General features: G+C 44.5%; 2 protein-coding genes across 3 annotated transcripts in view; one reads left to right on the forward strand and one right to left on the reverse strand.

Annotated features, from left to right (window-relative positions):
• The window catches only part of xab2 (XPA binding protein 2), a 64,515-nt gene extending 55,687 nt beyond the window's left edge, over positions 1 to 8,828 (forward strand). Inside the window, exons 16-19 of the mRNA XM_052041824.1 lie at positions 1,124 to 1,295; positions 4,630 to 4,756; positions 5,631 to 5,740; positions 8,508 to 8,828. Coding sequence (XP_051897784.1) covers positions 1,124 to 1,295; positions 4,630 to 4,756; positions 5,631 to 5,740; positions 8,508 to 8,569 — 471 coding nt within the window. The 3' untranslated portion in view covers positions 8,570 to 8,828. The remainder of the gene's footprint in view (positions 1 to 1,123; positions 1,296 to 4,629; positions 4,757 to 5,630; positions 5,741 to 8,507) is intronic.
• Positions 8,829 to 9,113: 285 nt separating this feature from the next.
• Positions 9,114 to 26,614, reverse strand: part of camsap3 (calmodulin regulated spectrin-associated protein family, member 3) — a 199,321-nt gene continuing 181,820 nt past the window's right edge. For both annotated transcript variants that reach the window (XM_052041823.1, XM_052041822.1), the window contains 6 exons: positions 24,957 to 25,081; positions 22,128 to 22,330; positions 17,883 to 17,979; positions 15,259 to 15,374; positions 14,923 to 15,041; positions 9,114 to 12,575 (listed from right to left, as the gene is read on the reverse strand). In XM_052041823.1, coding sequence (XP_051897783.1) covers positions 12,279 to 12,575; positions 14,923 to 15,041; positions 15,259 to 15,374; positions 17,883 to 17,979; positions 22,128 to 22,330; positions 24,957 to 25,081 — 957 coding nt within the window. In that variant the 3' untranslated portion in view covers positions 9,114 to 12,278. The remainder of the gene's footprint in view (positions 12,576 to 14,922; positions 15,042 to 15,258; positions 15,375 to 17,882; positions 17,980 to 22,127; positions 22,331 to 24,956; positions 25,082 to 26,614) is intronic.

Consider the following 26,614-nt stretch of genomic DNA (forward strand, 5'->3'; position numbering starts at 1 on the left):
GTCAGACTGTAGAAATAAACGTTAAATTCAACAAGGGTGCACACCCTGGATGAAGCCCCACATAATGAAGCTCAAGACAGACATAGACCCAAATTCTACAGGCTTTTAATAAAAATAAGAATGATTTAATACACTGGAATTTTTTTTAGGTCAAGAACTTTCATTTATTTAATGCCGTTCACACACTGAGGTCGTAAAAAGTGCTTCACAGCCAGCGCAGTGAGACACTGTTGTAATGTAGGGAACAGTAGCCATTTTGTGCATAGTGAGCTCCACTAAGGATATTGCAATAACGACCAGGTAATGTTTTCATTTTGCGTGAAAAGACCAGGGAGAGTTCCCCTACTTTTCTTCAAAATATTGCCTTGATGCCTTTTTGCCACTTGAGGAAGCAGAGAGAGCCTTGGTTCAATCTCCCATCCAAAGGTTGGGTCCACCAACAGTGCGATGTGCAGAGAGAGCCTTGGTTCAATCTCCCATCCAGAAGTTGGGTCCACCAAAAGTGCGATGTGCACCCAAGCTCTGGACTGAAACTTGAACCCACAGCCTTCTGAATCGTTGCCGCCACCCACTCGTCCCTCCTCTCTCACCACCACCCCCACCTTCCTTCCATTTGAGGAATACGAACATAGAATAGTATAGCACAGAAACGGGCCCTTCGGCCCACAAAGTCTCTGCCAACCATGATGCCAAATTACACTAAATCTTTTTTGCCTGTACATGATCCATATCCCTCCATTCCCTGCATATGCATGTGTCCATCTAACAGGCACCCACCACTCTCTCTGTTTAAAACAAAACTTGGCTCGCACATCTCCTTTAAACTCTCCGCTTCTCACCTTCAATGCATGTCCTTTAGTATTTGACATTTTGACCCAGGAAAAAAAAGACTCTTGACTATCTACCCTATCTATGCCTTGTATAATTATATAAACTATATCACCCCTCGATCTTCCAGAGAAAACAGCTCAAGCTTGTCCAACCTCTCCTTACAGCTCATACCCTCTAATCCAGGCATCATCTTGGTGAACATCTTCTGCACCCTCTCCAAAGCCTTCACATGCCATCTGTAAGGGGGTGACCATATTTTTAATGTATTTCCTGTATACCTGTCTAATTTCAGATAACACCATCATTCTGGCAAACCTGGAAGGAATTTGAGATCCGGCACGGTAACGAGGACACGATTCGGGAGATGTTGCGGATTAAGCGTAGTGTGCAGGCCACGTACAACACCCAGGTCAATTTCATGTCCTCGCAGATGTTGAAAGCCTCCACCAATGCAACAGGCACAGGTAAACGATGCTGGTCGAGGTTGATTTTAGATCTGAAGCTCATCTGGTTAATCCAGCACTGTTTGTCCACCAAACCAGTCTGGAGATTCCTTGACCAGCTACAATGTTGGCGCAGTAGTTAAGTGACCAGACCAGTAATCCAGAGACCTGGACTATCAATCTATGTTTCTGAGTTCAAATCCCACCATGGCAGCTGGGAGTTTAAATTTAGTTAATCACCTGGGACTTGGCACAAATAATGTTAGTAATGTTGACTGTAAAAACTACAGACTGTCATAAATATCCCAGCTGTTTCACCAGTGTCCTTGAGGAGAGGGAATCTGCTGTCCTTAGCTGATCTGGCTTGTATGTGACTTCAGACCTATCTGAATGGTTGACTACTAGATGCCCTTTGAAATGGTTCTGTAAGCTACATAGTTAAGGCAAGTAGGGTTTGCCAGTGATTTTCTGATACCAAAAAAAGTATCGGTTTGCAGAGAGGGTTCTTGGATAAGCTCTGTTGTCAAAGCTGCTACTGTCTCTGGAAGACAACCGCACTGAGGATGTGTTCATTGAAAATAATAAAAAACAGATGCTGGAAATCTGAAATAAAACAAAGTTCTGGAAACACTCATCAGGTCAGGCAGTGTCTGTGGGGAAAGAAACAGTTAGCGTTTCAGATCGATGACTCAAAAGCAGGATGTATTCATTGTCCTGCCCTGTACAGGTGGTTGCTGATTTGGGGGCCTCTGATGTCTTCCTTGTACTTATGTTCAGTGGAGTCAGTGTGGCACCTGGTGCAATGAATGGGTGAGGTTTCATGTTTCCCTTAAGGTTTGATAGATGGGATTCAATCAATAGCAAGGGTGGGTACATGTTAGCAAAATGCTGCAGCACCTCAAGACCCAAGATGAAGGCCTGGTTGTTTGCTGCACAGTCTCCCTGGGGCTTTCAGCTACTTTTACAGAAAGGTGTTTACGTCATATAAGGTTCTGAAGGAATTACACTGCTCTTCCTTTGCTCTGGATCTTACCAGTACATTTGTTTTTACGTGTGATTTTATGAAAGAGCTAGTACAGGCTTTAGAGAGGGAAAGGCTCATCTGTGTTGTTGGATATTAGGTGTTATATGGTAGCCAAGTGACTGAAGTACCAACGATAAGCTGACACTGTCAGTGTTCAGAAACCAAAGTAACTATACGTGATTCGGACCCACTATTCTTCCTGAATGGGTTTACAGCCCCCATATTGTTGTACCCCATGCTGGTTCTTTAATGTTGCCATAGTTTTTGTTTCTGTCATTAACCAATCAGGAGCCCATTCCCTGCACTGATCATTTCTTACATAAAGAACTTTCTGATGTTAGTCCTAAATTTGCCTCTAACTATGGCTCTTCATATTGAATAATTTTCTGGATTTACTGTTGTAAAAAATCTATGGGCATCTCCTTCCAAAAATAAAAAGTTCCCAAGTTTTGTGAGTTTTTATAACTTTGCTGTCTAATACCAGAGCTCTCTACACTCTCTGTAGACCTTTAATGTTCGAGACACAAGAGACTGCAGATACTGGAATCTGGAGAAAAAAAAACTGCTGGAGGAACACAGCAGGTCAGGCAGCATCTGCGGAGGGAAATGGGCAGGTTGACTCACTGAGTTCCTCCAGCAGTTAGTTTTTTTTTCCGTTTATTGCCCTTGAACAGGACTGAACACAGGAGAGTGTGCTGATTCCATTTGTTAAAGTTGGGGAAGATTAATGGTCAGGATAAATAATTTTCATTTTTAAATCTTTTGCTTCTATATTCATTATTTCCGGCTTTGTGCCTCTTTCCTACCTCATTTCCAATCCTTGTTCTTTAGCTTGGCCTCTCTATGTCTGTCATTTTCACCTTATTTTTTTTCTATTTTTGTTATTTGTTATTTTTCCCCCAATTGCTTCTACTTTCTGTTGAATGTGCCCCACTGTGATGAGGTTTTTCCTCTTTCGCTGAGTCCATTTCCACATTCTTTCTTTGCGGTAGCTGTGTGAACCCTGTACAACGTCATCCAAACTGGTTATAACATGTACCAGATGTGTGTTTCCTGCAAAATAGGTGGATCTGTGTGCATTAGGATTTCCTGGACTACTGGAGGCACTGTGGTTGATCTTTCCTTGGCATAGTAGGCAATGATGCCACCCCTTTTACTGCTCCATGTAAAATCAGCACCCCACACAGGCCGGGAATTGAATTGGATGTTCCTCCTCAGTTTATTTTAGAGATCATGGTTGATACCGAATACTGAGGGGCCTGGATAGAGTGGACGTGGAGAGGATGTCTCCATCAGTAGGAGAGTCTGGAATCCGAGGGCACAGCCTCAGAATAAAGGGACATCCCTTCAGAACTGAGATGAGGAGGAATTTCTTCAGTCAGAGGGTGGCAGATCTGTTGAATTCATTGCCACAGAGGGCTGTGGAGGCCAAGACATTGGGTGAACTTAAGACAGAGATTGATGGGTTCTTGATTGGTAAGGGGGTTAGGAGCTGCAGAGAGGAGGCGGGAGAATGGGTGTAAAAAAAAGAGAAAAATTAATTCAGCCATGAGTGAATAGCGGAGTAGTCTTGATGGGCCGAATGCTGCTCCTATATCTTATGTGACGCCAGATATACCAATGTGGTTGACTCTTAACCACCTCCTCGGTTCAGTCAATTAGGGATGGACAATGAATGCTGGCAATTAGGGATGGAGAATAAATGCTGGCAATGTTCACATCCCATGAACAAATTATAAAAGTTTCCCCTTTACTCTTGAAATCTTTGGAAGCCTTGGCACGGTGTAACCACTATTTCTTGATTTGTATCCAACACCTCTCTTTCATTCTTGGATGTGTTTCCTGCACAGCCGTGGCCCTTCACCTAGATATTTTAATGAATACAATCTACCCAGACTGTGGCAGTGTTGGCCAGAGGTAGCCCTGGGGAGCAAGTCTGGCCAGGGTTTTACCAAACATGCTGCTAGCCTGATGTTTTATTTTCAAAGCTGTGACTCATTAGGAATAAGCTGGAAATAAGCCTGAGTATACTTGCTTAATAAACTGAAATCATGTAAAACATTCTGCCAACAACTCTCACCTGTGTCCTGAAGCACAGGAATAAGAAAAAAATTCTTGCTTGTGATGGTGTGAAATAGTAATTTTTGTAATGTTTTTAAAAAAAATTAAAGAAACATTTTTTCTGTAAAAGGTAATTCATTTGCCTGATAGGATATCAGTATACCCTTGGTGAAAGCTGCATCTGAGGGAAATTTAATAAACCCAGGACCATCTGATAGTCCAGAGTGACACATTCAATAAACTTGCCTGTTTATCTTGCATTTATTGCAGTGTCTGATTTGGCACCTGGACAAAGTGGAATGGATGATATGAAGTTACTGGAGCAGAAAGCACAACAGATAGCCGAAGAAGTCGAGAGGGAAAGACCCAAACCTAAAGGCAAAATTCTGTTTGTCAGGTACTTTGTGACTCGGGCAGAATCTGAATTAACATTGACAGACTTCTTCTATGCTAGCCATCTGGAACCTTATCATGTTGGGCAGATGGCCCTTTGCCATCTCCTTTGCTTCTGTGGTTCAAGAGGTGGTGTGCAGTCTGCCTCTGACCTGAACCCTTCGCTTGACCTCTTCCCACCTAATTTCCTTTCTGCCTAAACTGTTGATTCTTCTAGAACAGTTGAAGTTTTGGACTTGAGTTGGTTCTTAATGCCAAGGTGGTGGTGGTAAAGTGCAGTTTGAACACAGCCTTATTGAAATGGGCTGAGATTGAGTGGCTGAAGTTCCCAATACAGTAAAACTCCGATAATCTGCTGTCCAACTATTCAGAAATCCTGGAAATTCGGCGTCTGGCTCACCAGGTAATGTTGGGCGCATTCCCCATGTTGCTAACCTGGGCCCCAGTTCCTGTGCTCCCTTGAAAGTTACTGGGTTAAATATCACTGTATAACATCTTTTAAAATAGTGAATTACAACTGTGTTGGAGTATTATCTGCTAGTCTAGAAAATCTGGTAATCCAGTACCAGTAAAACCCAGAGCATGCCAGATTAACAGTTTTACTGCACACAGATGGCTTCTTGCTAAAAGGAAGTTTGCCCACGTCGTCTCTTGTCAGAAGTCCTCTAGAAGTGGCCACAACAGCTGTAAGAGTGTTTTTCCAAACACAACCTCTACCACAACATTTGTCCTTTTTATTTGTGAATAAATTTGATGGGTTGCAACCTTGTTACCTTTACTGTAAAATAAAAATCACTCAGGATATTTGGGGTCAATGTTGTAAAGGTTAAAGAGGTCTATGTACCCCCTCTCCTTCTCACATACATTCTCATCTGCAGGAGTGATGCGTCTCGCGACGAGCTCGCAGAGCTTACTAAACAGGCGAATCCGGATGAGATTGACATTGATGATGGTGATGATGATGATGATGATGGTGAAGAACCAGATGGTATGTGGCATTTACAGACTTCAAGCATGAGAGGATATGGTGGATCCACTTTTGACATGTCCTTATTAAAACCTTTCATAGAACATTACAGCACAGTACAGGCCCTTCAGCCCATGATGTTGTGCCGACATTTTATCCTGCTCTAAGATCTAACCCTTCCCTTCCACATAACCCTCAGTTTGTCTCATTCACGTGTCTATCGTGAACTTCCTAAACCCCCTTCTACCTTGGAAGCCCCTCATCTCGCCTTCAACCTCTTACTTTTACCTTCTGCTATGTTCCCTAACTTGTTATCTCTCTTCTTGCTTGCTCTGAAGTCTTTAAGATGTCAGCACATTAAAACCACAATGCAATAAGATCCTGGTAGTTTCTGCATAAGAATGTTGGTGATAGATTTTAAATTAGCTGGTATGTCTAAATGGATTAACTGTGTAATGATGCATGGATACTATCTAATTAAGGGTCTCCATGGAGTTTTCAAAAGAAACAGTGGTGTGTATAATACTGTGTCCTGTTCTGGTGACTTAACTGATCTTGCTGAGGCAGCATTATGGCCACATTATTGGTCCTGAATGACTGCAGAATTGGAGGCAGCCACCCACTTAACCGGTATCCAGTGTGATATCAAGTACAGAAAGATAGTGATTGAAAGCAGTAAGGTGTCATGGCTCCCTGCCCAATTATTGGAGATGGAAGTTCGGCAGTGTCTGCAGACCTATCGCAGTGGAATGGCTATGTCAAGAAATTTAAGGGAATAAAAGGTTTAAAAGGACTATCAATCAAAAAAGATGGGTTGCGTTTTAGTTTAAATGAGCTATTCTTTACGTGGGATTGGCTTGAAGGAAATATTCCAATGGAGCCAACACAGTAACATTGACAGAGGCTTCCTTAGTTTATTGTGTGTGAAGCCATTTCCTTACACCATCACACAGACTCATTGGAAATACCGGTCCTGTACTCCTTACGGTTACTTTCCCAATACAGGAGACCAGTATAGACTCCAAAAGCCAAATGATGTTCTGTTTAAAGGTTGGAACATTTTTGTGACAATACACATGCTGGTATGGTTCTAGGAATTAGGAACGAGGATAGGGAAAAGGTCTGCTATTTCCTCTCCCTCCCAGTTGGGAGACTGCCCCAGTTGTCCACAGCAGCAGAGCTACAGTATTGTGTGCAGGGGAGGTTTTGTGTATTTGGCCATGCCATTCCATAAAAGTAATGCTCAGGCCTCATCTCAAAGCTGAAGGAGTTAGACTAGAAAACTCTGGTTAAACCATACAGAGTACTGTGTCCAATTTCTGGTCAGCTCATTATAGGAAGGATGTTGGAGAGGGTGCAGAGGAGATTTACCAGGATGCTGCCTGGATTGGAGAGTATGGATTATGAGGAGAGACTAAGGGAGCTAGGGCTTTACTCTTTGGAGAAAAGGAGGATGAGAGGAGACATGATCGAGGTATACAAAATATTAAGAGGAATAGATAGAGTAGACAGCCAGCACCTCTTTCCCAGGGCACCAATGCTCAATATAAGAGTGGGGGCAGGTACGTTGGTCAGGTTCAAGAGATTGTTAGATAAGCATATGGTGGAATTTAAAATAGGGGGATATGTGGGAGGAAGGGGTTAGATAGTCTTAGGCGTGGTTTAAAGGTCGGCACAACATGGTGGGCTGAAGGGCCTGTATTGTGCTGAACAGAAGATAAAAAAAATTAAGTGGATATAACAGAAAAAGCACAAGTGCTAAGAGCCTCTGAAGATAATATATACTGGTACCCTGCAGTGATAATTCATTATAAACAGTCTTGCTCCTGGAGTTTCAAGATGCACAGGTACACATCCCTATAGTTTTTTTAAAACAAAAGCTTGTGCTCAGGCTGTGCACTACGGTGCTAGGAACCCATTGAAATTCCTGCACAGTACATTGAGGATGGACCATTTACTGGGGTCCAGTTGCACCTGCTTCATATGTTGATCCTTCATCCTCTCTCACCTCCTTGTGTTGGAAGCTATTGGAGATTTCTCTGTGATAACAAACTCAACTCGTACCCACCACGTAGCTGAGGAAAGGGGAGGGGGAAAGACAGTGTTAATTAAGCAGGATAGTAGTGTACAACAGTGTTTTTAACATTTATGTTGATGATATCGATACTTACACCAAGCTTTAACATTGTAGAAAACCAGATATGTCAGGTTGGTAGTTGTTGCTACAATAGAATATCTGAACTGAAAATTTGCAAAACTGGGATTCCACTGGCCAGCTAAGATGCCTTGCATTGGAACTTTGATTATAAACACTTGTACCCCTCCAGGCCTGGTAACATAAGGAGAAGCTTGATAGGCTGGGACTTTTTCTCCCCTGGAACATAGTAGGCTGAGGAATGACCTTAGCGAGATATTAATATCATGAGGGAAGTAGATAAGGTGAATGGTCACAGTTCTTTTCCCAGGGTGGGGGAATCTAAAACCAGAGGGCATGGACTTAGGTCCCTTTTAAATCTTTCCCCTCTCACTGAGGGGCAACTTTTTCCACGCAGAGGGTGGTGGGTGTATGGAACGAGCTGCCAGAGGAAGAGGTGGGTACAACTGCAATGGTTAGAAGACATTCGGACAGGCGCACGGATAGGAAAGGTTCAAGGGATATGGGCCAAACGAGACTCACCTGGATGGACATCCGATTGGCCTGAAGACCCTGTTTGTGTGCTGTACAACTCTGACTCGAAATAATTTCCATCACCAGTAATTAACCTATTGTTTTGGTTATCTATTGCAGAGGTACCACTTGAGCAGAAAGTAGTCCCCACAGCAGTGTTCGGAGGTTTGAAGGATGACTGAGCCACAGCTCCCATGCAAAGTGCTGACTTACCGTCTGCCCTAGTCTTCAATAGCTGCAAAGGGTGCATATTGACAGAAGCTGCCATGTGTTATTTAAGGTACCAAGTTGAACTGATGCAAAGACTTACAACATATTCCAGGTTACCTTGACTTGTACCAATGAATTACCAGGCACCAATTTTACTTCTGTTGCAGGATTCTGTTTACATCTGCAGCAGGATTCTTAGTCATTTAAATAAAGCTAAAATCTTCAAAAATAGCCTAAGATGGGTATTTTCTGGTTAGGATAGATTACCATGGCAACTGCTATAACAAATTTTTACTAACTTTGTACTTCCTCCTCCATGTATTTTGTACAGTACACTTATTTTCAACTAAATATCAATCAATACTGCCAACAATGCATGATCCTAGCTCACAAGGGAGAATAATCCACAATCTCACCACAGATGATCGACATCAAAGTTATACGAAATATACCGTTAAGGTCAGGCTCTTCCCTTCAGTCTGAGTTAGAACAGAATTCAGGCAAAGACAAACTACATTTGTGTAAATTGTTTATTAAATTTCAAGATTTTTCTCATGTTATTCCTTCTAGTAATACAGATCCCAAGTCCTACAGCTGTAGACACATACACCAGAGCTCAAATCTTGTACGGTACCATATGCAATGTTACATTTTTAAACTTTGTTTGGCCCCCATACCCAATAAGGTCTAACTTTCAGCCCAGGCTTATGTGTGGATTGTTCACTGCACTTCTCCCCAAAGGGACTCATTAACACCTCATTGGACGACCACAGTACCTCTTCTTCAGCTGTTTCCAGTTTTTTTTAAATCTCTTGATAGTCTGCTAGATTGTTCACAGTTTCGAAGATATCCATGAAAAACAGGCACTGCCAGCAAATCCCATGCAAACATCTACTTTTTCCATCTCTATAATTGACGCAGAGCTTATTAGGAGCTCCACCAACCTCTGGTCCATTGTCAATATATTCCACGGATCCTGCAGCAAATCGCCATCTATCCTCACTGCTGTCTCTGGGGTTTGTATCCTGATAATTGGTGAATACTGAATCCACAGTGAAAGTACAATGGCAGTGGACAATGCAAATACTAAAAACCAAAGTGGGGGGGGGGGGGTGGTGGGGAGACATGTTTGCTAATTACTAAAGATGGTGTCAAGATTAAACATTGTGCATTTGAAATGCTCTCGGATTTGTTCAGATCCCTTGACTCTACTCCTGTCTGGTAACACACAAATACACACACACTCGGACAACCATTCTTACCAGATGGTAGGTCATATTTTGGCAGTGACATATAGAGGTGGGCAAGATTACTAGCAGCCTCTTGCTCTTGTTCAAAACTGCAGACACTTTGCAGCAGAGCTACAGCAGCTCAACCACTGCTACCCCGAGCAGAATTGGGCATGACATATGGTTAATAATCATGTAGGACCTTAAATAAAGAAAAAATACACAATCCTTCCATCTGTTGGAATGTTACGAGCAGAACGAAGATCCAGATACTTGGTTGGAGATATGAAATAATTTCAACACAGGACTAAAAGCTAACTGTTCACAATGCAATTCCTAGAGGGTTCCAGTTCACCTTTTCAAGAGAATTGTGCCAAAATAGAAATTTTAACTTAAATAAAAGTGCATAATTAGTTCAGCAATTCATGATTCTCAATAAACACAAGTGTACAAACTCTCTCCTCCCATTTGCTCAGCACACCTCAATTCCCCTCCCCCCCAATCTGATCATCCAGTTCACACCCCAGGCCACCTCACAAGTCTGTGCTTTCTTGACAAAGCAGCCACGTGTACAACCAAGCAGCCAGGCAAGAGGGCTGGAAGCTGGAAGATTGTGACAGATAACCAGGCCTTCACTGAAAGCGATGCAAGCAGGGGGTATAGGAAGACACCAACTCCAGGAGGTCACAAATTCCATCCAAGTGGCTTTTCCACTGATTTTCTGTCACACTGGAATTGGCAGGATTGACAAGTTTTGGCAAGGTTTCAATGAAATGTCACAGAATAGAAGAGCACATGTTATTTTTACCTTGCTGGTGGGCGGGGGGATGTTGGTGGTAGGTGGAAAGATGAGGGATACTGGTGGTATGTAAAAATCCCAAACAAGTTCACTGAACAGTACTCAGTGACACTGTAATGACCAAGGCAGCTCAGACTACCTGCTGGTACACATTCCCTCACGCTGCAGCTATATACATTTTCACAGGGAAGAGAACCAAGTTTAAGAATTCTAAAGAAATAAATAACATTTAAAAAATAATCATAGATATGGTTTTCTACATTGATGTTCTAAAAGACAACAGAACTGCTGCAGAGACCACCACATCGTTGAATGATGTTGCAATGGATTGGACACCATAGTCGGACTCATTCCAGACTGGATGTTGTGTCAATGCAAACCTGAGCCTCTTGCATGGAATACTCAGCAGACCCAAGACTTCCACATGGTGCAGATACAACGTTACATGGAATCCGAGCTTAAATTCCAGACTGATGCCGGGCTGGATTTGAACTGAGTCAATCCATTAGGAAAGCTACATTGAAACATTGCCAGCTTATTCAGAAACCCTTTCTCTGACAGCAAAGCAACACAGCTGACATCTGAACAATTGACTGGTCAACATCCAACCCTCCCAAAGACATCTTAAGAGGGTCAGAAGAAGGAATTCACAAGGGGTAGCTTCCCAGGATTGAATGCACTGGCCTCCATGTGAACTGGTTTCATCAGCTCAAACCCTACAATAGGAAGCGACCTGCACGTTTAAATGCTAAAGCAATGCAAACTGAAGACCTAACAATCCAGCCAAATTAAAAAATTTAGACACAGCCCTGGTCAATCCTGGACAAATTCAAGCATTGATGCAACTACATAATGTGCACAGCTTGAACTTAAAATTCAACCATGGGGCTATCCTGACATTCACCATCATCTGTTGAGATAGTTTAGGTCTGACAACATAGAGCTTATCAAGCTAGCGATTAAAGATACTTAGTTCATTCTTCCAACAAAGCAGGCAGGTAGGAATGGTTTCATTGATTATTTGAATAATAAAACCTCAACAGCACTTAGTTTTATACACCAAATACTGCAACAAGTTATGTACAGTAACTTGCAAACTTATCATTTTCAACACCCAACCATTCTTTCCAATAAGCAGAACCTTAAATATTTCATCTATACAAACAGCCAAATCATTTAAATAGATCTAATATATATACAGACAATATTTCAGTCGTCAGTAGTAATCATCAGGAATCAAGCTTCAAAAAAAAATTATACATCTAGATTGTTTTTAAAAAACATTTTTGACCTTTTTAAAGTTCTTACCAAATCTTTAGTGCTTATAGTTTTGGATAATATCCTCCAGTGCTCCCACCTCCATCGTTTTGTGAATCCTTTGGGACAAATCTCTACAGGTGCCACGATGTCAAACTTGTAAACCCCCTTAATCCAGGTGATACAAACATCGACTCGCTTGTTCGAACGGTGTCAGGTGAATGGAAACAGCATGCAGAAACGGTGAGAGGACACTGCCCCAGCAATCCATGAGAAATAGTAGAAAAGGGTAGGGAGGGCAAGGAGGAAGAAAAAGCAAATGGTCGGTTGGCAAATTAAGACCTAAAAGTTTTTTCTCGTCCGTCTGTACAGAAGAGGGGATGAGGAAAGAGTCCATCATTTGGATGGCTTTTTGGGAGTACCCGGCCTCTTGGTCTGCCACAGGTGCCCTTGGATGGTAACTGCGTCAACACTGGCGGACAGCGTCTTGCTGGGGATCTGGGTGAATTGCTTCCGGTCAGAGTTGTACTTGTAGATCCCCTCGATCATGTTTTTGGTGATGATCTTGGGTCCAACTCCAGCCACACGATGCATCTCCTCGGACTCTGGGGGGAACGTGTACACTGCCCGAAACTGGCAGCTGTTATCGCGGAACAGGATCAGATAGTGATTGGATTTGCTCTTGTCAATCTCCTGTCAAGAAACAGAAAGTGGTAGGTGAAGAATCTTTCTGCAGTACCCCCAATGGAGAATTTGCCATGAAGTTGGGACACATGTTACTTCCCAACAAACTAAATACCACCTTTAAATGCAGAGTTGCTTTCAATCAGACTAGAACCTATAAGTCCAGTTATTGATGTCCAAATTTACTGTCAAGGTAAGATCCAAAGCTAATTATTGTTGTTTAGGGAAGTGTGTTTGCAGGGTCACCAACTCTTCAACTTCAAGAGACACCAAATTAATAAGTTCAGCAGAAAACAAGTGTTTCTACTTTTACACGATCAGTAAATTGGTTTATTATTGCCACATGTACCGAGGTACAGTGAAAACTTTGCTTTGCATGCCATCCATACAGATCGTTTCATTACATCAGTATATTGAGGTAGTACAAGGGAAAACAATAACAATGCAGAATAGAGTGTTAGAGCTACAGAGAAAGTGCAGTGTAGGCAGACAATAAGGTACAAGGCCATGTGAGGTCAAAAGTCCATCTTATCGTACTAGGGGACCATTCAACAGCGGGATAGAAGCCGTCCTTGAACCTGATAGTACGTGCTTTCAGGCTTTTGTATCTTCTGCCCATGGGGGGGGGTGAAAGAGAAGAAAGAATGTCTGGAGTAGGTGGGGTCTTTACATTGGCTGCTTTACCGAGGCAGCGAGAAGTGTAGACAGGGTCCATTGCTGCCAGTGCCGAGGGAAAGGTCACCAGGAATACATGTCTAAGAGTCAGGGAAGTACAAAGGTTCTGCAGGGGGGTAGAGAGCCGGAAATAATGAGGTAGAGGGGAGAGATTTTAACACAAAGGTGAAAAATTTAAAGCGGAGATGCTCTTGCACCAGGGGCTAACGTAGGACAGAGAGCAGAGGGGTGAACAGGACTTGGTGCGACTTGGGACAAGGGCACCAGAGTCTGGATGAGCTAACAGAAGATGAAACTTGTCCAAACTCTGCTGCCTGTGACTTCCTCTCACTCTCCAGAGCAGCTAGTGAAGACTGAATGTTGTAATCTTGTATCGTGGGTGGCCCTAGATGGTATGGGAGTGCATAAACTTAAACGGGGAGCAAATTCAGAAATCAGAGCTGCAAGGGGACTTGGGAGTCCTAGTGCAGGATTCCCTAAAGGTTAACTTGCAGGTTGAGTTGGTAGTAAGGAAGGCAAATGCAACGTCAGCATTCATTTCAAGAGGACTGGAATATAAACGCAAGGATGTAATGCTAAGGTTTATAAGGGTTGGTCAGACCACATTTGGAGTATTCTGAGCAGTTCTGGGCCCCATATCTAGGGAAGGGTGTGCTGGCATTGGATAGGGTCCAGAGGAGGTTTACAAGAATGATCCTGGGAATGAAAGGGTTAACATATGAGGAGCGTTTGATGTCTCTGGGCCTGTACTCAATGGAGTTTAGAAGGATGAGGGAGGATCTCATTGAAACCTACTGAATATTGAAAGGCCTGGATAGAGTGGACGTAGAGAGGATGTTTCCAGTAGTGGGAGAGTCTAGGACCAGAGGGCACAGCCTCAGAACAGAAGGAGGTCCCTTTAGAACTGAAATGAGGAGGAATTTATTTAGCCAAAGGGTGGTGAATCTGCGGAATTCGATGTCACAGACGGCTGTGGAGGCCAAGTCATTGGGTGTATTTAAAGTGGAGGTTGATAGGTTCTTGATTAGTAAGGGTGCCAAAGGTACTGGTATTACCAAGGCACTGTGAAAAACTTGTCTTGCATACTGATCGTACAGTTCAATTCATTACATGGTGCAGTTACATTGGGTTAGTACAGAGTGCATTGATGTAGTACAGGGAGAAGGCAGGAGAATGGGGTTGAGAGGGAAAATTAAATCAGCCATGATCAAACGGTAGAGCAGACTCGATGGGCCGAATGGCCTAATTCTGCTCCTATGTCTTTGGTTATTAACGCCCAGTTTATGCACTTCAATCGGGTGCATACCCAGTCCATTTCTTTGATCTCACTTTTATTTCTCACCCTTCACCTTGCGTCTTCTGGGACTCCATCCCAACCAATCCCAGCGAACGTTTCTGCATCGTTTCCAGTTGTCCACAGGACAGAACCAGCACAAGTGGCACCAGCTGGCCTCGACCTGTGCTGTCTCCTCGAATGGAGCCATCCAATTAACCCTACTTCCACAAGGGCACCGAGAAGTACTGCATCCAGTTCTGTGTGGGAAGTTACTACTCCCACCACCTTGTCATAGGACATTCCGAACTGCAATTACTCACTTGGTTCAAAACCAATTCCCAGCCATCCCTGAGCAGCATGTCTAACTGGTGGCCAGAGGCATGACCGAAAGACAATCAATCTCACCTCCAATATCTTATTCTTCTGGGGCTCGTTCACCTTCCCTGCCAGACAGCAGCGAGTGATTGCATTCTGTATTATATACTTATTTGACTTGGCACTGGGTTCCTTGTAGAGTTTTGGACCTGTGAAGGGAAAGGTAATTTACTTGGGTTAAAATAGTGGAACTTAAGTTCGGTGGAACTGGGCATCAGTATGATGAGGGCATATCATTAGCCCTCCTGAAGCAGCCTATTCTGGACAGAGAAACTAATAATGGGCACTCTATTCTATAAATTACTTTGGGGTCCAAACTTCAGCAGGAATAATGTATGTTTGGGAGAGCTCTCAACGCACGCTCACCTGTATACTCTGGGATCGAGGCTGGCGAGGAGGCTGTTGATGCATTCTCCCAGTCCTTCTCTCCATTGTGGTTACCCAACCGGTTGGGAGACTGGAGCCCAGAGGGGGACTCTGCCCTGTGGGGCAGAATCAATACAAACTTTTGTTTAATAACATAGAAGAGAATTGCTCTGTCAACAGCAATGAAAACAACTACTGACATCAATCTGACAACCTACAGCGCCACAACCTTCTCATTTAAAAGGGAAACAAATAGTTGCGTACATAACAGACCCAGGGGCACAGATCTCCCCAGCATGTGGAACAAAAATTGGATGACTAGCAAAGAAGTTTTGGGAAAACTAGTGTTATTACTAGGTAACCTGGAGGTACAGAACCTTGAAGTCCCACACCACCAGGTTCAAGAACAGCTACTTCCCTTCAACCATTTGGTTCTTGAACCAACCGGCACAACCCTAATCACTGCAGATTAGCAGCACTGTGACCACTTTTCACTAAAATGGATTTTTTTTTTGTTCTACTTGTGTTCTTTCTTGTTAAAAATTGTAGCGTAACGCTATTACAGCGCCAGCGACCGGGGTTCAATTCCGGCCACTGTCTGTAAGGAGTTTGTACGTTCTCCCCGTGTCTGCGTGGGTTTCCTCCCACATTCCAAAGAAGTACAGGTTAGGAAGTTGTGGGCGTGCTATGTTGGCGCCAGAAGCATGGCAACACTTGTAGGCTGCCCCCAGAACACTCTACGCAAAAGATGCATTTCACTGTGTGTTTCAATGTACATGTGACTAATAAAGAAATCTATCTAAAAATCTAATTTATGTTTTTCTTGTGAATGCTGCTTATGATGCCATGTGCCTGTGATGCTGTTGCAAGTAAGTTTTTTTTTATTGCACTTGTACATATGACAATAAAATTGACTTTGATCTTTAGTAACTGTTTCATTGCATTCGTCAGCAGAAAGCATTCAGGATCTGAAGTTTTGACAGACCCTGGTCGGAGATGCCAAGAAATCTTGCACCTTGCCAGTGGTCCTCAAAGGAGGCCAACAGCCTGCTATAAAAGTAACTGAAGCACAAGTTGCTTGGAACTAGCGGCATCCATGATCTTCAGACATCATGCACTTCACAGACAACAAAGTACATTTCGAAGTGTAGTCACTATTGCAATGTAGGAATGTGGAAGCCACTCTGTGCACAACAAGGTCCCACAAACAGCAATGTCGCTTGCATGGAATGAAATACGTACAGGGCCAATATTTATCCAGTTTTAAATCAGTTACTGGATAGCAATCACGCCGACTGATTTATGGTTTCCATCACATTTGCTTTGTGATGACATGGATTGCAGGAGACACCAGAATCTGCAGGTGCTGGGATCGGGATCAAAAAACACAAAACTGCTGGAGGAACTCAGCGGGTCAGGCAGAATCTGCAGAAGCAGAGGGATGGTCGACGTTTCGGGTCAAGATCTTGCGTCAGGACCATCATCGACCATCCCTCTGCCTCCACAGATGCTGCCCGACCAGCTGAGGCTCTCCAGCAGTTTTCCTTGGATCATGGATTCCAGAACTTTGGGGACCACATTCCATGACCGTGCCCACCTTTCCACGAAAAATGCAAACTATTAGCCCAGCAATTAATGGACATAAAATACATCATCATTTTATGTAGAATACAATCACACACAGTTGGTGCAATGAGACCCCACAAAACAGACTACACTACGTGGTAGAACTCGTACTCAGAACACTTCCATAGGTGGGAGGAACAGGAGTGAATGGAAGAATCCGGAATGTACGCAGCATTAAGCAGCTCCTGCCTCGCCTTTGTCTTTCACTAAGCAAACAGCAACTACTTAAAAGCTTTGTAAGCACTCGGATTTTTACCATGTTTTTAAATATACCTATTCAGTCCAACATGTACTGCACTAGAAGAGAAGCAATAGGAAATATTAGACACATAGTATTGCCTGGCTATTAAACTTTGACAAATTATTTGACACAGTGATACAGCACTCAAGTCCACGTTGACACAACCACCCATTTACACTACTCGCATTTTATCCTCCCCCACATTCTCATCAACTCCTCCCCTCTCGGATTCTACCCCTCACCCACACACTAGGGGCAATTTCCAGTGGCCAGTTGACCTACCAACCTGCATGTCTTTGGGATCTGGGAGGGAACAGGAGCACCCGGGTGGAACCCAGGCAGTCGTAGGGAGAAAGCGCAAACTCCACACAGGCAGCACCGGAGGTCGGGATCGAACCGGTGTCTCTGGAGCTGCGAGGCAGCAGCACTACCTGCTGCGCCACGGTGTCGTCATGTTTGATCATCTATCTCCGTGATGCACAAACGTCACGGATTCAAATGTCTGGTAAATCCTTGAGTCACAACAAAACACAATGACAAGTTCTGCAATGGTTGTCCCAACATTTATAGTTTTGCCTTCCCGGGGAATCCAATCACTCACAAGTTGCAGTTTAAAGAAGCAGATAGCCCCAAGACAAATGTACGGACATCCTCAAAGTGACTAATAGCCACAGGGGTGGCGAGTCCATCTCCCCATGACCCCTTACCTCCACACCCACCCTGTGCACAACCCCAAACAGCAGTAGGAAGTTGGTACCTTGGGCTCTTCTTGACAGACAGGCTGTTGGCCGAGTCGTTGACCATGGTCGAGAGTGAGAGCGTGGACCGTGAATACACTTTATTGAGCCTGGAGCCTGAAAGTATAAACAGAAAGGGAGCTGATCATGTGAAGGCATCCAGTAAGAAACTTTAAAAGTGCAAGGGCAACATTGCAGCCTCCACAGCCGGTGTAAGCTGCAACACTCTCTGCCCTCAGCCACTAACTCAGGGCAATTGGAGCGGTGGAGGCTGAGGGGACACCGAAGTTTTGTAAGATTATGAGAGGCATAGCGAGCTGGTGTCTTTTTCCCCAGGGTCAAAGTGTCTAATGAGAGTCACACAGCATGGAAACAGGCCCTTCAGCCCAACTCGACCATGCCAACCATGTAGCCCAGCCAGCTGGTCCCACATTTGGCCCATAGCCCTCTAAACCATGTACTTATCCAGATGGCTTTTAAATATTGCTAATGTGCCCGCCTCAACCACTATTTCTGGCAGCTCAATCCAAATACGCACCACCCTCTGTGTGAAGAAGCTGCCCGATGTCCCTTTTAAATCTCTCGCCTCTGATCTTAAACCTATGCCCTTTTGTTTTTAAGCATCCCCTCCCTGAGAAAAAGACTGGGCTCTCACCCTGTCTATGCCCCTCATGATCTTATATGCCTTTATCAGGTCACCCCTCAATCTCCTACGTTCCAGAGAATAAAGTCCTGGTCTACGCAACCTCTCCTTGCAGAGGACATGCATTTAAGGTGGGAGAGGGCAAGTTCAAAAGGAGATGTGTGGGGAAAGTTTTATTGAGTGGTGGGTGCCTGGAATGTGCTGCCAGGGGTGGTGGTGGAAGCAGATACAATAGAGGTATTTAAGAGGCCCTTCGACAGGCACATGAATGTGCAGAAAATGGAGGGATAGGGACATAGTGCAGGCAGAAGGAATTAGTTTAGTTAGGTTTTTAATGACTAATTTAATTAGTTCAGCACAATATCGTGGGCCATAGGGCCTGTTCCTGTGCTGTACTTGTTCTATGATCTAAATTATTCTGCTGAACCTTGCAAAAAGAAAATCTCATTCAAGTTTTTAAAAACTTCAGTGAACATGGAACCGAGGGCTGCAGTAGGAGGGAAGGGTAGTGTGACGGCAACATCAGCTTTGGAATCTGGGTTCAAACCCAACCAAGGGTTAAGAGGTGCCTGCAGGTTCCTATGCACACAGTAAAAATTCTGGCCCCCCAACTCTGCATTGATCTGGATCCAATGAACCCATAGGTTGTCCAAAGTGAGAAGTGACCAGGCTGTGCTATTGGGACACGTTGTTGTGATTGGGAGAGAGACTGGGAAACGTGACTGGTTACTGCATCAGGTCACACTAAGCATGGGAAGAGTTGAGGGGAATGGATGAATGGAACAAATGGGTTAAAACATACTTATGTGATAACAGTTTGTTAGGATACTAGAAGGAACACACAATTTACTGCTCGATGTTTAAAGTCTCTTCACATCAGTGCAATTTAGTTTATGTTAGAAATTGCACTCAATAAAAGACACTTTTTTTTGGATGAAAGTGCACTCTGCAGACTTGAAACTAAGTCACGGCTCAGGACCCCAAGTATTCATCCGTCATGTTTTACTGCTTTATGGGTCACGCTCCTTATTTGGAATTCTTCTGTCTGACAAGGGCCACCTGCCCCACAGTTGCAGTTGAGGATTTCTGCCACTGGGTGGAGCGCTGAGCAGGTCATTCAACGTGACACTGCAGAGTTGGCAAAAAGCAGTCTCATCTTTACTGCCAGAGGATCACGATAGAGAAAATGCAGCAGCCAATTTGTACACAAGAAGATCCCATAAAGAGGGACAGGACAATGGCCAGAATATCAATTTGAGATCCAAAAGTAAAAGTTGGTTAATTGGTCATTTACATCAATTGTGTTAATATCAACGGTGCTGAGGTCGAGAGGGTTGAGACCTTCAAATGCCTAGGAGTGAATATCACCAATAGCCTGCCCTGGTCCAACCACGTAGAAGCCATGGCCAAGAAATATCACCAGCACCCCTACTTCTTCAGGAGGTTAAAGAAATTTGGCATGTCCCCTTTGACCTTCACCAATTTTTATTGATGCACCATAGAAAGTATCCTATCTGGATGCATCAGGGCGTCGTATGGCAACTGCTCTGCCAGGGACTACAAAAAACTGCAGGGAGTTGTAGACACACATCACAAAAACCAACCTCCCCTCCATGGACTCTCGATGCCTCAGTAAAGCAGCCAGCATAATCAAAGACCCCACCCACCCTGGACATTCTCTCTCCTACCACCACCGCACCCCCCATAAATCAGGCAGAAAACCTGAAAGCAGGTACCACCAGGCTCAGGGAAAGCTTCTATCCCACTGTTATAAGACTATTGAATGATCCCCCAGTATGATAAGATGGACTATTGACCTCACAATTACCTTGTTTATGACCTTGCACCTTATTGTCTACCTGCACTGCACTTTCTCTGTAGCTGTGACACTTTATTCTGCATTCTGTTATTGTTTTTCCCTGTGCTACCTCAGTGCACTGTGTAACGAATTGATCTGTACGATCTGTATGCAAGACAAGTTTTTCACTGTACCTCGATACGTGTGACAATAATAAACCAGTTTACCAAATAGGGATTGGACAATGACAAAGAATATCAATTTGAGATTCAAAAATAAAACACCGCTGACGTGGGCAACCTGCAAACACTCAGCAGGTCGGGCAGCATCCGTGGAGGCAGAGACGGACTTCATGTTTCAGGTTGACGGCCTTTCATTAGAACTGGGCAAAGTTGGAATTCTGATGAAAGGTCGTTGACCTGAGACACTGACTCCGTTTCTTTCTCCGTGGATACCGCCTGACCCACTGAGTGTTTCCAGCATTTTGGTGGTTTCTTTTTAAAGACATTATAGAGTCAGAGTTGTTCAGCACAGAAGCAGCACAGAAGGCGGCCCAGGAGATAGCTACACTACTCATTTGCCCACATTATGATCCTTTGTGCCTTGCCTACTTAAGTGTCTGTCCAAATACCAATTAAACACAGCGATTGTATCCGGTTCCACCTGCTCCTCTGGCTGCATGTTTCAGATATCAACCATTCTGTGTAAAATAACAGATCCCCTTTTGAAACTCCTCCTTCTCACCTTAAACCTACACCCTCTTGTTTTTGCTACCAAGGGAAACAAAAGATTTTGACCATTTACCCTATCTATGCCTCTTATAGTTTTATGCCTCTCAGGTCACCCCTCGGCCTCCTCCGCTCTGGGGAAAATAAGCCCAGCCTGTCCAGTCTCTCCCCATAACTGAGGTCGTCCAATCCAGGCAACATCCTGGTGAGTCTCCTCTGTACTCTCTCTAACACAATCACATCTTCCTTCAGTGTGGTGCCCAGATCTGCTGGCCAAGGCAATAGGAAGAACTCCCCGGCTTGTTGAAAGTGTTGCATCTTTTTCTGTCCTCCTGAAGCATCTCATCCAATAACACACTCAGAACTGCACAAGGCAGCCTAAATTACTGGAAGCTTTGACCATCTGGAAGTTTAGGCCAAGGATACCAATGGGAAATTACTTTGGAACGGCAGTGGTAGACCAGCCCTGCCAGTCTCCTTTCCAAACGGAGGATATTGCCTCTTGTAGATCCATCTTCCTCCCTCTGGATCTCTGGGAGACGATGGAACATAGAACAGTACAGCACAGGAACAGGCCCGTCGGCCCACAATGTTGCGCCGAACCAATTCCACTAGTAATAAAATTCCCAACTAAACTAATCCCTTCTGCCGACACAATGTCCGTATCCTACCATTTCCCTCACATCCATGTGCTTATCTAAGAGCTTCTTGAACACCTCTATGTGTAAAAACTTGCCCCACACATCTCCTTTGAACTTACACCCTCTTACCTTAAATGCATGTCTTCTGGTGTTAGATATTTCAACCCTGGGGAAAAGATACTGGCTATCTACTCTATCTATGCCTCTCATAATCTTATAAACCTCTATCAGATCTCCCCTCAGTCTCTGCCACTCTAGAGAGAACAACCCAAGTTTGTCCAACCTGTCCTCATAGCACATGCCCTCTGATCCAGGCAGCATCCTGGTGAACCTCTTCTGCACCCTCTCCAAAGCCTCCACATCCTTCCTAATATGGGGTGACCAGAACTGAATGCAATACTCCAAGGCCTAACTAAAGTTTTATAATGGGAAGCCATTTGGGGCACTTCACTCACCTAGCAGACCCTTGACGGGACTCCGAGTCAGTACAGAATCATCGCGGAAGACTGAGGATTTGGGACGGGGCTTCCTCCCTCTGCTCGCTGGGGACTTTGCCCTCAGAACCTTGTCCAGGTCTTCCATGACTTTGAGCTGCTGCCGCCGGAGGTATTCCTGTTTGGTGAAGCTCCTCTCTGGTTTCTCTTCCTCCACTTGTTGCCTTAAAGTGAACATCACAAGAATTAACACTCAGATAGGAACTCTGCCAATAACTTTACACCCACTCCCCTAGAAGAGCCTTTGGTTTGTGAATCCACAGAGTACCGTTAAACCACAGGGAACTTCACTGTCATACGACCATAAGATACAGGAGCAGAATCGGACCATTCGGCCCTTCAAGTCTGTTCCACCATCCAATCATGGCCGATTTTTTTTCAATCCCATTCTCCTGCTTTCTCCTCATAACCCTTAACCCCCTTACCAATCAAGAACTTATCAATCTGTCTTAAATACACCCAATGACTTGGTTCCAAGTCTTTCCAAATGACTTGGAATTTTTGTTATTCCAAGGTTGCGAACTGGACTTTTTTTTTTATTTGTAACTGACAGCAAAATGTCTCCATTTGTGAGCTGTAGGGAGATAGTTGATGGTTGGCATGGAATAGATGGGCAGAAGGGCCGAAAATGGACGTGGGGAGAGTGGCCTGTAGGACCCATCAGTCAGACACTTGCAGCCCCTTTTGTCAGAACTCGTGTTGTTGATTATAGGAGCAGAATTAGGCCATTCGGCCCATCGAGTCTGCTCCGCCATTCAATCATGGCTAATTTTTTTTAACCTCCATTCTCCTGCCTTCTCCCCTTAACCAATCAAGAACCTATTAATCTGTCTTAAATCCACCCAATGACTTGGCCTCCACAGCCATCTGTGGCAACGAATTCCACAGATCCACCACCTTTTGGCTAAAGAAATTCCTCCTCATCTCAGTTCTAAAGGGATGTCCCTTTATTCTGAGGCTCTGCCCTCAGATCCCGGACTCTCCTACTGATGGAAACATCCTATCCAGGTCTATTCAGTAGGTTTCAATGAGATCTTCTCCCACATCCTTCTGAACTCCATCGAGTACAGGCCTAGAGACATCAAACGCTCCTCATACATTAAGCCTTTCATTCCCGGGATCAATCTTGTGAACCTCCTCTGGACCCTCTCCAGGGCCAGCACATCTTTCCTTCGATACGGGGCCCAAAATTGCTCACGTTATTCTAAATGCGGTCTGACCAACGCCTTAAAGCCTCAGTCAGTTTTATCCTCACCCACAGAAGTGTCACAGCAGAGGCTATTGAAGCGAGTTCCCTGGTGGGACTTCAATCCAGCAGGACTGCTTATGACCTTACCTAGGGAGAAGGTAGGCAACGTTCAGCCACGGGATCCACTGTCACCAGTGTGGGGCAGACTAAACTTCTGCTTGGCATTTTCCTGTTTTCCGATCTCCTCATTTCCACTTTAGCCTCAGGCAATTCCCCCAGCACAAAACAGAGTCAGAATCAAGGGCTCGTCTCATTCACCAGGGCCCTTAAAAACTGCTTTGCCTGTTGATAACTTAAACCCTGTTATACACAGCTGGCACCATTAAATACTCTAAACGTGCCTGGATGAGTGCAGCCCTAACAACTCTCAAGAAGCTCAACACCATCCAGATTGGCACCCCATCCACTACTCTGAGCATTTCCCTTCCTCTACCACAGTGCATGGTGGCTGCAGCGTGCACCATCCACTGCAGTTACTCACCCACGCTACTCCGACAGCAACACCCAAACCTGCGACTTTTACCACCGAGGAGCACAAAGGCAGACAGGAACACCAGTGAGATGGATTAGTGCAAACAGAGGCGGGCTCACCGGACCAAAGGACGCATGTCCCCGCCAAGTCACACCCCACTGGGTTCCCATCATTGCTGGGTCCAAATTCTGCATCTCCCACCCCAGCAGCACTGTGGGCGCACCTTCACCAGAGGGACTCACCCCCACCTCCTCAAGGACAGTTAGGGATGAGAAATAAAATAGTGGCCTTGGCAGGCTAGGTCCTTGAAATGGATTTTAATACATTACTTATCAATTCAAGGTGACAATGATCAATTAGATATTTAATTAAAAGTTCACATTAGTGATGAATATTTGGGAATGTATAGGTCCTCCCCCAGGTTACAATAGGGTTCCATGCCCGAGAATGGTTTGTAACCCAGACAGGTCACGAGTTGGAAACGTGGCCACGAACCGAGTTCCCACCCGGCAGAGGATACCCCTCAGAAGTCAGCAAATCCATCCCACCGGTCTCCCAAACTCTCACTCATATGTACAGGGTGTACATAAGTGGGCCTCTGTAGGCTGGGGAGGACCTGTAGTTAGAACGTAGTCAGAGACTTTTTCCCGGGGCGATAACGGCTAACACAAGGGGACATAATTTTAAGGTGATTGGAAGAAGATACAAGGGGGATGTCGGGGTAAAAGAGTTTTTTTTTTTACACAGAGTGGTGGGCAGTGCGTTCCACGTACCTGCAGAGGTTGTGGGGGCAGATATATTAGGGACATTTAAGAGACTCTTGGATAGACACATGAATAATAGAAAAATAGGGGGCTATGTGGGAAGGAAGGGTTAGATAGATCTTAGAGCAGGATAAAATGTCAGCACAACATTGTGGGCCGAAGGGCCTGTACTGTAGTGTTCTATGTTCCATATGTTCATACTGGGAACTCGAGTGTTGAAAGCTGTCAGGACCTCATCTGGAACGATGGTCACAGACTTGCTCCAAGCTAACGCAGGCTGGAGCTGGCTGGCAGGGATCCCTCACCTGCTCTGTTCTTTCTCCGCATCCAACCACAGGCGACGCTTCCTAAACTCTTCTGTTCTTTTTTGCTGCTTCTCCATCAAGGCCGCTCGCTTTAAGGCCATCTCCTCTTCTGCCTTGGCCTCATCCTGGGGCAAGTTGGTAGAGAATTGCAAAGCATTTTAGAAATACTTCTACAATAGCTTTAGGCTTCAATTTAAATGTAGCTGATGGCTCAGTATTAGGTCGACTGTGGACCAGCTCAAAGGATGTGAACATAAATGTCTTAGATACAGAGAATGGTGGAAACACTCAGGAGGTCAGGCAGCATCTGTGGAGAGAGAAACTGACTCAATGTTTCAGGTCAATGACCTTGCATGGGAAAGTTGAATGGTTCCAATGAAAGGTCATCAACCTGAAGTGGTAACTGTTTCTCTCTGCACAGACGCTGCCTGACCTGCTGAGTGTTTCCTGCATTTTGTTTTCATTTCAGGTTTCAACGTCTGTAGTTTGTTTTCCAGTAACTGAATATTTTTACAGATATACTGTATAGTATTTGGCTATTGAGTAAATCTATCACATCTAATATAGGTCCCCTATTCAAGAAAGGATATAACAGCACTGAAGACAGCCCAGAAGAGTTTCACTAGGTAATTCCTGGCAGTGATAGGATTGCCTGAAGTCCCACACCACCAGGTTCAGGAACAGCGACTTCCCTTCAATCAGTCGGTTCTTGAACCAACCGGCACAACCCTAATCACCACCTCAGTACAGCAACACTGTGACCACTTTGGTCACTTTACACTAAAATGGATTAAATTTTTTTGTTCTAATTGTGTTCTTACTTGTAAAAATTGTGTATAATTTATGTTTTTCTTGTGAATGCTGCATATCTGATGCTCTGTGCCTGTGATGCTGCTGCAAGTTTTTCATTGCACCTGTGCACACATGGACTTGTGCAGATGACAATAAACTCGACTTTGGCTTTGATTGTCCCATCACAAGTGTCTAAAAAAAAGCTAGATCTGTATTCTTTGGAATTTAGAAGAACGAGAGGTGATCTTACTGAAATATACAAGGTCCCACGGGGTTACAACAGTAGATATTGAGATGTGTCCACTAGTGAGAGAATCTCAAGCAAGGGGACATAGTTATGCATTTAAAACGGTAATAATCTATTATTACTGTATTTAAAATAAAGGCATTCAAGAATTCGTTCCTATTTTTCACCTGGACGGTCTACATTTAGATGGTATGAACATTGAATTCTCCAATTTCACGTAACCAGCTGCCCCTCTGTCCCTTTTCTCTCTCCTCCTGATCTACCCAGCTCCTCTACACCCACCACGCATCCCTCCATCACCCTGTTTCTTTCCCCTTCCCCCACCCACCCCTCCCACTGGGGGTCCTCCCCCAACTGTTACCATCTGCCCTCCCCACCTCCTCCCTTATTCGGTCCCAAGCTCAAACGTCCTCTCCTATCAAATCCCACCATCTGCAGCCCTCTGTCACCTCCACCTCCCAGCCTCTGTCGCTACCTCCACTCTCCTGTCCTCCATCTACCTATCGCCCCTCCTCACCGGGATCCACCTTGCCCTCCCCCTCACCTCTTTACACTGACCATCTCCCCTCTTTCAGTCCAGATGAAGGATCTCGACTTGAAAAGTTGACTGTCCATTTCC

The sequence above is a fragment of the Pristis pectinata genome, chromosome 31 (genome assembly GCF_009764475.1).
Source record: "Pristis pectinata isolate sPriPec2 chromosome 31, sPriPec2.1.pri, whole genome shotgun sequence".
Classification (NCBI taxonomy): Eukaryota; Metazoa; Chordata; class Chondrichthyes; order Rhinopristiformes; family Pristidae; genus Pristis; species Pristis pectinata.